The 14,451-nt window shown below is 31.5% G+C and overlaps 1 protein-coding gene across 1 annotated transcript; it reads left to right on the forward strand.

The window, feature by feature from the left end:
• Positions 1-4,460: 4,460 nt before the first annotated feature.
• Positions 4,461-11,159, forward strand: LOC120626609 (protein artichoke-like). The gene is made up of 5 exons (XM_039894221.1): positions 4,461-4,675; positions 6,407-6,621; positions 6,696-9,827; positions 9,906-10,162; positions 10,477-11,159. Exons 2-5 carry the CDS (start codon positions 6,459-6,461, stop codon positions 11,035-11,037), a joined length of 4,113 nt encoding a protein of 1,370 aa, XP_039750155.1. The 5' UTR covers positions 4,461-4,675; positions 6,407-6,458; the 3' UTR covers positions 11,038-11,159.
• Positions 11,160-14,451: the final 3,292 nt, after the last annotated feature.

Raw genomic sequence — 14,451 nt, forward strand, 5'->3', positions numbered from 1 at the left:
AGAACAAAGGAGCTGTTTAATACCTTCTAACAATACACATACGTGTTAACAAATACGATAGTTACATATAAATCAATGTTAATAAGTTTACCTAGTTCTCTCCGGTAACGTCCGGAGAAGTACTTACTACCGCCACGCTTGTTACTGCAGCATTATTGTCTTCCGTTTCGGTTTCTATTATATCTTACATCAATTTACTACGTGTTACTGTAAAAATTACTCAAAATAGTTAAAGCTATGTGAGAGCTTAAGAGCTATTGCTTAGTACTAATTGTTGTTTTATTTTTACTCTTATGTTTAACTGTTCATTGTACTTGAGCAGTAAGATACCAAATGGGTAAATGTAATATGGGTTTTTCACAGGCACTTTAAAATTTAATCACACATCACAAATATAACGATGTACCCATGTACATCAAACAAGTCAATTTAGTCTTGATTAAAATGTAGCGACCGGAAAAAGTGCTTAAGTTTACTTTTACTTGAGTTCGTGTTTCTAATGCTATCGAATAAAACCTAAAAATAAACTAGCGAACGTCATTTGGATTGAAATCGCACTGCTTAGTTGGCGTTTCAGTTTGTTGCGGCAGTGTTTCTGTCATGGAATTTATAAATTTAGAGCTTAATTTCTTCCTATGGACTCTTTTATAGCTAGTTACAAAATAAAGGCTCTGCATTCGTATGTACTTTATAGAGTTCATCTTTAGTTTAGTGTTCTAGTTCATTTGACCTCGTGCAATGCTTTGACGTTATTGTTTTGCATTAAGATAGTTTATATTAAACAGTAGGTCAAAGCGCCTTTTTTCGCAATCACAAATTTTAACAATATTGTACATCTCATATTTAAGTTTGCGTCAAACAATGGAATTAATGTCACCCAGCGAATGAATTAGTAAAGGTGCTTGTGATTAAGTTAAATATTTTGCGTCGAACGCCTTAACTATTCAATTTATAACGGTAAAACGGTTGCAAGCAAATAACGGAGACATACAGCAAGGAAAACACACCATCTCATAAATGTGATGTACAAAATCTAGTACCTGGGAAAAAAAAAGAAAAACGTGTTTAGTACACTTTTTTTTTTTAAAGTTTTAACGCTATTTTTTCACACATTGGTTTGAGGTATTCGAAGTCTTTTAAATATGGATTAGGAACAAAAATTATAACTATAACCATATTCTTTTTATTTTTTTATAAAAAATACTTTAAAGCTCAAGTAGCAAAACTCATTAAAATAAAAGTACAATAAATTAATTTATATTTTACACTATTTCACGCTCAAAAGAGGAGGAGGAGGAAGATAGTTGATTTTTCGCCCATCACAATTAAAATTTGAATTTAAAAACGATTTTAAAATGCAATTGAAGGCATTTCAAAATATAAGGTTCAATACGATTTACGTGATAAACAATCGAGGCAGTTAAAAAAAGAGAATCGTTTTTTGTAAACTTTTAGCGGTTTTCTATAAAGTATATAATATGTAGTTGTTATTTCTTAAACACTCACTCCATGAGCCAATGCATTTCGAATCACTTTTAGATAATTACTAGTTTATTTGGTTCATAAAGTGCTTTTCCCATAGATACCACTGCAAGCATCTACCCTATTCGAAAATTTTCTGACAGTGCAAGTATCGGGAATTGTCTTATGAGTAAATATTTTAGATAAATTTTAACTTCTTTTGCCGTGTTCATAAGTGTGTTTTGGTCTTATGAATTTTTAACATGTAATTTCTGTTTTTTTTTAAATTATTATTTTAAATTGAGTAAATAGGTACTAATTTTAATGTAAGGAGGACGCTAGTACCAATTAAACTCCTAAATTGTCGACCTTACCTGCTCTTGGTTCACCCTATCTATCTATACTTATAATAAAGCTGTAACGGGTCGAATTATGTACATTGAAGATATTTGCTGAAACTACTAAATGAATTCAAATGAAACTTTGCACGATTGTTGTTCATACTACGAGGTAGCACGTAGAATACTTTTTACCCCGAAACTCAGCTCAGTTTATTTCAGGGAGAGGGAATGAAAGTGTTTGATGATTTATCGCCATAACTGTGTCAAATGTTAACCGATTTAAATCATTATTTTTGTACTACATAGATTATACTATTAGTTTAGTTTTGCCTAAATTTCGTCTACATCTGATCAATAGGATTGGAGATAGAGGAAATAACTCCTCAGCGGATAGCAGCAAACCGCTCACATAAGGCTTCACGATACTATATTTAGTGTAGTCACATTTATGAGGATTTTAGTGCTAGGACTGAATAAAAAATGTTAGAAATTGTCTTGGTTAACCTTTAGAATAAGTATCAACTAACAATGCAATTTCGATTCTTGCTTTAACGATTACAATTCTCTGTTAGTAATACTACATCATCTTTAAAATTTCTGAAGACGTGCACCCATCCATTTACTTCTTATTCATTCCATTACTTTGCTTGTTACGCAGCGCTATCGACTAATATGTAGTGTTGCGGCTATGCCACACATTATTTGTAGTCATTTGTTATAGGGTGTTAAAGGTATTTTAAATAAGTCAAAACGGAAATTTGAGAAAGGTTCGCGGGCCGGTCATTTGAGTTTCGTGATGTTAACGTGATTGAAGGTTTCAAATAGTGAGTGATTAAAGCTCCAAGTGCAGGAACAAATATTTTAATCGGCTTCGCCTAGTGTGATAATAGTATTACATGAGTGTTTAATATAATTATCAACAATTGTATACCACACTTTATCTACTTCCGTAATATTAAACCTCGATCAGATTCTGAAAGAATCCTAGTAAAATCCTAGTGAAAAGAGTCCTAGTAACCTCATATCATCCAAAGTCAAAGTCAAAAATATCTTTATTCAAGTAGGCCCATAGGTGGCACTTTTGATGCGTACATAAGAATTACACTGTAGTGAGATGATGGCGATAACCACATTCGTAAATTTAAAACTAAAGCTACGAGGGTTCCAAACGCGTCCCGGTCTAAGAAGAAGCCCACAACAAACTTAGCCGGGTGTTTTTTTTTTGTTATCACCATCACACAATATCATTTTAAATTATTAGAAGAGCAACCTGGTTAGAGCAATAATTTACACCCAAGATTTTTTATCGTTTCTGTAACCTAGTATATTGCACTGTATGTTTATTCTTACTTCTAATGTTTAAATTATTGGAGTCACATATTTCTTAAATTTAGAAATGTTTTTATGTGTATATGCAAATAAAACTAAGTATTAATTATTAATTAATTTAATATTCATTGTACTTAGTAATTAAACATTTAGTATAGTGCAATTATTAAAATTCACTGGAATATGTTCTTTTATGTTGGAAGGTACCGATTCCGATGAGGCGGAATATTTATTTTTACCTCTTCACTATTTTTATTTTCTATGGATTTGGAAAAATATAATTATTAATATAAAAAAGTATATTTAAAATATGTGGCGTTATGCAGTCAAAACTTGAATCGCTATTTAACAATAAAATATAGAAGGAAAATGGCGAGAATTTGAACAGACTACTTTTTTTAAGGTTGCGCGGCGTTCAGCTGGGCACGCGCCCATGAATGAGTCATGTCATTGTTGTTTTTTTGAAATTCATACACATACCACGCATCGAGCAGTAAGAAATTGGCTGCATGTATGAAACCCTTTGCGCCGGAAAAAAAAACAAAAAAATCAGTAAAACATTATATCATCCGTTTGGATGACTTTATTAAATGAAATATTTTAAGATATAATAAAATATTTTAAGTTGACCCACGTCTGTAACTGGATAGGAAGACCTTGAAAGTCCTTTGCCAGCACTAATACCTGTCAAAAATTTGCATTACGTTACCTTTGCTTTCCACTTTATGTATTATAAGGCAGCGTGGTGGATATGAGGAATTGTTTTGAACAGTTTTCTAACTTAATGATAAACTCCACTACAACAGTGAATATGCAAAACTTTTGCTGTCTTTTTGCAGGCTAATGCCGATAACAAAAGCGCAAACAAACATTTTAAAAGGGTTTCATGCTGATTAATGTCGAATTTAGTTTAGAGACACCTTTTAATAATTAAAAAAATAACAATCAATAATAATTCGGCCCCGTAACGTAGGATAAATCGGTATCATGCATAGCGATTTATCCTACATTACATTTAAATAAACAGAATACCTCATTATAAGCAAAATATTTTGATCATTAATAAAAATAAACAAGAACAGAATATAAAATGATTACACTTTGTTGAATCATTTTATTGTTAAGAAGTTAGGTTAGGTAAATGACATTAATTTTTACTGAGTTTTCAGTTCTCGATCGTATAAAATATTTATGTTACTGAAATGCATGTCAACGGGTGAAACACAATTCGTCATAAAAGTATAATAATAGTGGGTCGGGGTTGCCGCAACAACAGCGGTGACCTACAGCGCGCGCCGCCGCGGCAGTCTTCTGTTGAGCTTTCTAATGACCTCAGGCGTTCGTGCCGAGCGTTAAAACATCTACTCACTCTCAACTGCTAGTAACTTGCCGCAATTGTTCATAATTCAGTTTGTCAGTCGTGTGGTGAACCTGTTCTCCTTAAGAACTTTCCAAAGCTCAAACTTCAATAATTCAGAAAGTTGCGTCACAAACATGAACCCTAAACACTAAAAGATAAATCTGATTAAAATTATCAAATCATGGTAAGCGGTTTCTATTTATAATTTGTGTTTTGTAAATAAAGTGTTTTTTTTATGTGATTAGACATTTTTAACATCGAATTCAAAAGTAAAATAACTTTGTGTCTCGATTGAAGTGTTTACTGCAGTGCGTCGATATTGTTTACTAAATAAAACGTAGGCAGGTAGATAGGATACATTTTAGAAAATTGTGAAAATTTAATTATTTTCATCGGCAATTATATACCATACCGATCGAATCGTACCCAAAAATATATTTTTGTTACTACTTTAATTTTATTTTTCAAGGAATCATATAAGATTATATATAGTAGGGTATATAAATTGCTTTTTTATCTGGCTTATCCCAAACATAATCTCTAATAATAAAGATGAAGTGGATATATTTGATTTATTTGTGCATTATTTAAAAATTATACAATAAATACAAATTTTTGATTTAATAAAAAAATAATTCGGCTAATGAATCTAGAAGCGGTGATGGCCTACCCACTGGTAGACCTTCGACTTCACTTTTGGGGGCCGAGTTCGAACCTTACCTTTAGGTAGGTTAGATGCGAACTAAGTTAATTAACCTTTGCAAAAATATTTTGGTTTTAATTAATAAAATATCACTTGCTCCAACGGTGAAGGATATACTCCGATACTTCTGACTGTTGACTGTTTTTAAAGACGTGTGGAGTCTCTCCAACTGGGCCAGCGTGGTGGACGATGGTCCCACCGTACCACTTCTCGTTGTGAGAGGAGGCCCGTGCTCACTACAGGGCACTGGTACATTACTGGCCGGTAATGGGTTGATGGGATGATGATGATGATGATGATGAATCTTTTTTAAAGTTTAATATAGTTAAATTAGGTTTTAGTATGAGGGACACCTAATTATATTGATTTTAAATAACATTCTTAACATTATTAGCATGATTAAGCTGAAGTTATATTTCCTACTAGCTGAGCCGCGCAACGTTGTCTTCTTCAATCTTTCAGCATTTCTATACCCGTCATAACGTCTAAACGATAGGTCCATTTAAACAATTTATAAAGGAATTTGCAGGTACATAATCAATTTTAATTATAAAACTATTTATTTGGATAAGGATCTGATAGGGACGTCACCATCTTATGATTGTAACCGTGTTTTGATTGACGTATTATAACAAAAAGCGATTATTGTGACTTAACAGTTAGACATTTAGCCTCCCGGACTTTTTAATAATGATAACTTAAAACATGTCTATCCATCCGTACTCACAAAGTTTCGCATTTATTATATTAGTATTACGCATGCATTCGATCGTTGTCTGTTAAGAGTTATGTCCTTTATCTCCGACAATATTTATCAGATCTTCATTAAAATTACACAAAAAATGCTTGATAGTATACACTTTAAAATAAACAAATAATGATTAAAATCGGTTCAAATTAAACGGAGCTATGAAGTAAAATTGATAAAAAAAATTATCTCATTTCCCGGAAGAAGCTTATCGTTTATCGGGATAAAAAGTAGCCTATATGTTGATCCGGAATATCAGCTACCACTATACCAAATTTTATTTAATTAAATACGTTCATTAGGTTTCACGTGATGCCCGGACAGACAGACAGACAGATAAAAATGAAATAAAAATTATAAAGCATCCGCCGGACAAAATTTTCAAATTTTTATATAAAATGTACAGAAATCTGCCAGGTACAGTTTTATTATAAGTATAGATTTTGATGCAGTTGTTGTTTCAGGTTGAACAATGAACAGGCAGATGTAAAAAAAAAATACAAATATAATGTAATTATGAAAAGGATTTTCCCTTTGGAGACAAACAAAAATCACAATGGCCTTTTTAATTTTTTTTCATTGTTGTTATTTTCTCTCCCAATTTATGGAGCTCAAAATACCTTGGAATGCTCAGAGCTGATACAAAATAATAAATGCACATGTTACATTTATGAAAATGGTAAGAATAACTTTATTGTTATATTTTTGTTTTCAGAAGGAAATAGATACTAATGAAGACCTACTTTCTTCCAGCTTTATATCTTGATTGCCAAGATACAAACATAAAAGATATAAAAAATGCACTGAAAAGGGTAACAAATGTGCATTCTTTTTCTATTTATGACCTCGACGACGGCGACGAAGCTTTGGGACCACATTTTATACCACAAGGCGCTTGTATAAAACATATTCACATTTCGCGAACGAACATTAGAGAGATTGATGATGAAACTTTTATGCCGTTGAGAAAGTGCCTTGAAACATTAAGTATTGTATCGAGCAAAATTAAATTTATACCACAAAAAGCACTCTCTGGTATGCTTAAGCTTTTGTCACTTGAGCTAATTTCAAACTATATCGATGAAATACCAAGTTATAATTTTTATGGACTTCCATTAATTAAATTAATTATGAAAGGAAACATCGTTCGACGCATATCTGATACTGCTTTTACAACCTTAGAGTTGTCATTGTTAGAATTAGACCTGAGTGAAAATAATCTCTCTTCGTTCCCGATCGTCTCTATATGTAGTTTAAAACACCTCCGAAATTTAAAATTAGCCTGGAATGAAATTTTTTCAATTGAAAATACAGAAAACACAAGCCTTATATCCTTGGAACATTTAGATTTAAATTCCAATAATTTTGAATTTATTTCAGAAGACTGCCTTAAATTTAGTCCGTCCCTAAAAGAACTATCATTTCATTTTAATTTTATTGCAAATGTACATCACAGAGCGTTTTACTCTCTAGTGAATTTAAAATCTTTAGATTTGAGTCACAATAGAATCAAAATATTACACACAAATATTTTTCAAAACAATAAGAAATTAGAACTAATAGATTTAAGTCATAATCATCTGCATCATATTCATGGTCTACTCTGCAATATTCCGACGCTTAGTAAAGTATTTTTAAGTAATAATAATATACTTGAAGTGCCAATAGATTCATTTTTTAATTCAACTAAAATTAGCGTGATCCAATTAGATAAAAATTGCATACATAATTTAAATAATGAGAGTTTTAGTGATTTAGAAAGTTTAGAAGAACTGCAATTAGATTTTAACTATTTATATGAAGTGCCACATCGTATTTTTATGAATAACAGAAATTTAACAAAATTAAGATTAGACAATAATAACTTTAGTGACATAAACAATAGTACTTTAGCCACTCTAAAAAATCTTAAAGAAGTTAGATTAAACAATAATTTACTTAAATTTATTTCCAAACAAATGTTTATAAATTCTATCGGTATAGAAGAAATATACTTAAATCACAATAAAATAAGTTTTATCGAATCTAGAACATTTTATAAAATGATACATATAAAATATATCGCTCTGCACAATAATAATCTTGTGGCTTTTAATGACATCTTACCCAGAATAAATTCAAAATTGCTTCTACTTTATCTTGATTTCAATCAACTATCTTCGGTAAATAATATCGTTTTGGGATCACAAAAGCGGTTGCATCATTTAAGTTTAAAAAATAATAGCTTAAAATTTATAACAAGAAATACTTTTAGTAATCTTACATATTTAACACGCTTAGAACTAAACAATAATGAACTTTTAATTATTGATGATTTCTCCTTTCAAAGATTAAACTCCGCGCGATATTTGAATTTACAAAACAATTTGATAAAAAATATTACAAGTTACACATTATTTGGTTTAAGTGAGTTAGAAGATTTAGATTTATCACACAATAAAATAGTTTTTATTTTTGATATGGCGTTTGACAGCTTAAAGAAGTTGAGAGTAATAAACTTATCATTTAATCCCTTGAGAATTCTTCATAAAAATCTATTTCAACATGGTCTTCCACTAAGTTCACTATTATTAGACAGCTGTGAAATAGAGTACGTGGAAAATGGTACATTTGAAGGCTTGAATAACTTGAAACATCTCACAATTAAAAATAATGCACTAAAATCTAACGACTTGCTATGTCTTGATATACCAAGCTTAAAACATTTAGGTTTATCATACAATATACTTGACTATCTACCTGTTGAGGCATTTTCAAATTTACCACTTTTAGAGACACTTTATCTAGAACATTGCAATGTTGACAAAATCATAGAAGGTACTTTTATAAATAATAGAAACTTAGAAAAACTCAATATTGCACAAAATATAATAAGCAACATTCCAGAAAAGCTATTTAGCGCTGTTAATTCTATATCACAGTTGAACATAAGTAATAACTTTCTAGATTATGCGCCATACAACATGTTTGATAACTCCACATTAATTGAAACCCTTGATATGGCTGACAACTTAATTCCTAAAATTGAACTAAGTGGTTTTGGAAAATTGAGAAAACTGAAATCATTAATATTACGTAAAAATGAAATACAATTAGTCTCGAGTAGTAAAAGAGTAGTGTTGAATGAGTTAATACTATTTGATGTAAGTTATAACAGATTAGATCATTTACCCAAACAGTTATTCGAAATTTTTCCGAACATACAAAGTATTAATATATCGCACAACAACATTTTTCATTTTGACTTTTTATTTTATAAAACAGTAGGAATTTCGCTTATCAATATAGATCTTAGTAAAAATCCTTCAGTTAGTTGGACTTTACCGAATAATAATGATAATAACACTCTAATGGCCAGTTTATACGAATTACATATTTGCTTTACAAATTTAACCATTATAGAAGACACAAATTTTGAATTATGTATCAGTTTACAACATCTTTATTTAAATTTTAATAAAATTCGACGCCTATCAATAAGCCCTTTTATCAAGTTAATATTTTTAGAGAATTTAGATTTGAGTGTTAATAGAATTACACATCTTAAAACAAGTAACTTTCGCGGACTTATCAAATTAAATACTCTGTGTCTATCCAATAATAATGTAGAATCAATGGAATCTTTTGACGAAGATTTAAGTAATTTAAAACTTTTGGATCTTTCTAACAATAAATTGCAGAATATTATAAATGAACACTTTATTCATTTGAAAGAATTGACTGTATTAAATTTAGCTTACAATAATATAAAATATCTATCAGCTACTTCATTCAATAACCTCAATAAAATAATACAAATAAACCTTGAGCATAATAAACTCCAAACAATACCTATAGATTTACTTACTTCAATAGAAAATCATGTACAAGAAATATCAATAAAAGGTACGTGTAGCTTGCATGGACTTTTTGTTATATAATACTTCATTTAATAATTCTGACTAAAATATCTGCTGATTTCAGATAATATAATAATATGTCGGTGCCAAAAGAATAATACTTGGACATGGATTCAGGATCATCCTAAAATAATAAGGCCGTATTCAGTTATTTGTTTTAATGATGACTATCCAAAGACAATGTGTGATTTTCCCTTAATTGTTCATTTATCTATTGACAAACACGATGACAATTCTGTTTTAATCACATGGTTAATAAGAAATCGTACAGCATTAAAGGCCTTGAAAATATTATATTATAATGAAAATGTGGAGTCGAATGTGAGTTAAATTTGATATAAATTTGGTTAATATTGTGCATTATGCATCAGCGTTATATAATCAACAGTTGTTAGAAGCATTTAAACAAATACCAGTTACAATATGAAGTAATAATAGTTTGAAATCAAAATTCTGATTTTATACTAATACCAGCTGTTTTATTTAGTACTAGGTCGCTACTAAGAATTACTGTTTGATGTGTCAATGGGGCACCATTGCCACATCAAACTCCCATAAATATAATTATTAGATATCGTATATAAATATTTTCTGCACTTACACATATTTACTAATATTTTTATTTTGCTTTGTAGATAAAACTCAAACTGGTGGATAAAAATACTATGTCGACTCTTATTACTGACCTGACAACAAATACACATTATATTGTGTGTATATTGACGATGTATGAAGATTTTGTGATAGGTTTTGATGACAATTTCGTGTTTGCAAATGATACAGATTCAGAAGCGAATAAGACTTCTAACATAGATCGTAATCTTTTAAACGCACTGATTGCACAATCTCCTGCAAGTGAATGTGTATCCTTCGATACAATGAAAAAACCATTGATTGTTAAAATAAAAACAAATAAAGGATTTAAAATGTCTACAATACTAAACCGACGCACTGGACTGATAGTTGGGTGCTGTTTGGGTTTTGTAGTATTTTTTATCATGGTTACAGTTTTATTATATACCAAAGTAAAAGAGAGAAAGAGAATTGCCAAGTCTGATCCAGCATGGTCAGAGATGAATGATTATCATTCAATGCAAAGTAAAGAAGATATTCAAGACTCTACAACGGCTTCAACTGATAACATTTTGCTAGGAATGACTAAACATATTAATTTATCTTTTGATAAAACAAAATAATGTACCTTAAATTTTCCATTAATCTGGGATAAAATTAAATTTGAACTTGCTTAGAAATTAGGAACCCACTAAAAAAATAGATGCTTATTGTTTTGGTGCTTAGATATTGTAAGTTTATTAGATTTTTAATTAATCATAGGAATTATGTAGACGTTTCTTAAAAAATATGAATCTAATTATTTAAACTGTTTATAAATTGAGTAACATGTAGTTGAGAACTATTTATTAAATTGTTGCAAAATAAAATGCCTAAATTATTTAATTCTTAATTTTAAGGTTTTCTTTATACCATCGCTGCCTGTGTATTTGCCACATGCACATATTCTACTTATAAATACATCTTAAATTAACTTCTGGTGTAATTATTGCGAAATGGATAATTAATAACTACACCCAGTCTAACGTACATTTTTTTAATCAAGAGGGAATCGACCAGCACCTCGCTGAGAAGCGCAGAAGCTATGTAAACTCTAATTGACCAAACCCCCTACGATGTTTCCAATCACCGCTTAGTGACGTAGCTACTGGAAAGTTTTCTACACAACCCCGACGAAACAGACCCACCTAGGGCACTAGAATAAATAAGTTTGCTTTCAAAGGATTCTTGATGATTTCTAAAAAACTGACCCGATTTGAGAAATACGTAGTGGCATTTTTTAGTTTAGTTTATTAAAAAAAAAAAACAAGTATAGTAACCCTTAGAGGTGGAATCGAAATTGCATTTTTATTGATTGCATGTTACAAACAATCGTATGCTAAAGGTTAACCAAGAAAATTTCTAACATTTTTTATATAGTTCTAGCACTGACGTCCTGATAAACGTGGGAACATTTAATTTATTTAGTATCGTTAAGCCATAAGTGAGTTTACTACAGTCCACTGAAGAGTTCTGTCCTCCATCTGCATTCACATTCCATTCAGATCTACATACAATTTGGGCAAAACTAAACTGATAGTATGACCTATGCAGTGCAAAAATAACTATGTTAATTATAAAAAAATACAAATTATCCTTTATCCTAACTCGTAGTATGAATTCAAATCGTGGAAAGTTTATTTGGATTAATAATATCGTTTCAGCGTGAGGCGCAGCCATGAAAAAAAAATATAGTTTTTCTTTCAGTATCGATAATAGAGTGCACTCCAAAACAATGTCTAAAATATCTTCTATGTACATTACTTAGCCGGGAAGTAGGGATACAGTACGAGCGAAAAGTATATGTGATGTGTGTCATAAGGAATATGTCTTTCAAAAATTTACCTGAATATTCATTTGGTGTTATTTTTCTGTGTAAAATAGGGGATAGAAAGTTCTACTGCGAAATATTTTGTTATAAGGCCTAAAAAAAATAAAAAAGGCGTAAAATTTTGTGAAGTATTTTGAAACATGTGAATTTCCTAAATCACAAGCAACCCCTCATCCATACCCAAAGTGAGTTTGTTTATTTGTCCTTTCTTAACGCCCTAACTAAGCATCCAATCAATTTTTGGCAGTAGGACAGAGTAACACTTTTAATACTAAGAAAATAAACAGTATTTAAAAACACATATTAAACGTGGACGAAGAAAGCGGGTGTTAGAATATAGTCGGAGACTATAAGAAAATAAACTTATTTCCGTAATAAAATATTGGAATATTATTGTTTACATAATTCTAAAAAGTTCTGTCAATGTTACACTGTGGTATTTTTGTGTATGGCATCTCTATTCAGTTGCACAAGTATGTCAACACTTGTACTGTTTTATCTTTGCAGTTGGTAGAACATAACTGCCGTAGTTTACTACTTGATTTATTCCTATTAATGTTATTTTTAAACATTTTAAATACAGCTACTGCTTGGATATTATTTAAATGAATAATAATATATATAGAGATAGTTATTACAAATTATAAGCATTTAAGCAATACTATGATTCAAATGAGCCACAATAATATTATGTACTGGTTAAGTAAGATTTGAGGATAATAGTTAAAGTAACTATTTGATTATTCATATCATATTTAATTATGATTTATCGTAAAAGCATATCTCTGGTAAAGTTATGATAATATTAAACAATTGACTTATTATTGTGGTTCTTAGGTTACCACCGTAAAATATATTCGATAGGAAGGTGGTGGAACGTAGTTTCCCACCTACCGTCAAAGTTATAAAATACGGTGCAACTCTAAAAAGGGAAATAAAATCTAAAACTTCTTCGAAATCACTGCAGCGAGGCACAGTTCCTAAGCCGCTGGCAGCATTGCCCCTTTAGATGGCAAACCTAGTTCTTTGGCTAAGGTAATTGCCCGCTCTAGGATCACCGGTAGACTTAATAAACCATTTCGATATTCGATTATTTATCAATAAAAAGAGCTCGTGCCTCCGGACCCCACAGTCCCAAAGTCACTACTCCAAAACAGGCACAAAAATGAAACTGCTATCCTGGTTTTCATATTTACGCCTCTTGGCCTGCTCGGCACTGGTAGCAGCCGCACCCACCATTGACGAGGATGTGATGCAGCTAGGGTATCGACACAAGTGACCTTCCCAGCCACCAAGGAATGAGCGTCATACCATCAGGCCTCTTGCCAAATCAATAGGTTCGGTGCCGAGCGAAAAATACAGCTGGTACGTGAGAGCAAGAGATCGTCGGATGATTATGTTGATGGTGCTATGGCGAGAGAAGCGACCAGCTCTTCACCTACGGTCACCATGGACTCTCCTGTTCAACAGGAGTGTCCATTATGACCGTAGGTGTCACCGCAGTGGCATCGATGAGGCTGAATTAAAGCGACGTCAAGCCTAAGACCAATCACCACCGACAGAATGGTGTGGTGTAACATAGTACCCAGGTTAGCTGAAGGGAGAGCATGTAGCCAGTAGCCGGACACCTTAGCAGAGAGAGCGAGAAGACGAACACTGTCTCTTTTAGATGGCATTTGGTCTAAAAGTGTGTCAAAGGTTTTTTGTGCAAATAATGTCGTCCCACTGTCTCTGTGAAGAAAAAGAAACCGGCAAAATACTGGGACTAAGAGCAGACCAACTATTTCTTGCCTCTGCCACGTATGACACCTCATTGGAACCAGAAGAACTGGATATAATTATATGATAAAGGGTGTGTGTACTGTACACAGAGGAAAGAAAAGCTGGCTGCGAAACACTCTAAATTTTGCGGATTCCAAGACCATCATACCCTATCGGAAGTGGGGCCTGGGTCCATGCCTGATTACTTATGGGACAAGAATATTTTTTATTAAAGTGTCCAATTTTTCTATTAAAGAATAAAATTTTCAAAGAGGTGAGCATTTAACAAAATAAGTAAATTTTGGAACAAATAAATAAAAGCGAATAATGGTTGGAGCCATATGTGGCTTTATTTCGAATAGACGATTGAAAGTGTTGCTAAATTTGTAAATTAAACCGTCAATAA

This window comes from Pararge aegeria, chromosome 9, assembly GCF_905163445.1.
Source record: "Pararge aegeria chromosome 9, ilParAegt1.1, whole genome shotgun sequence".
Lineage (NCBI taxonomy): Eukaryota > Metazoa > Arthropoda > Insecta > Lepidoptera > Nymphalidae > Pararge > Pararge aegeria.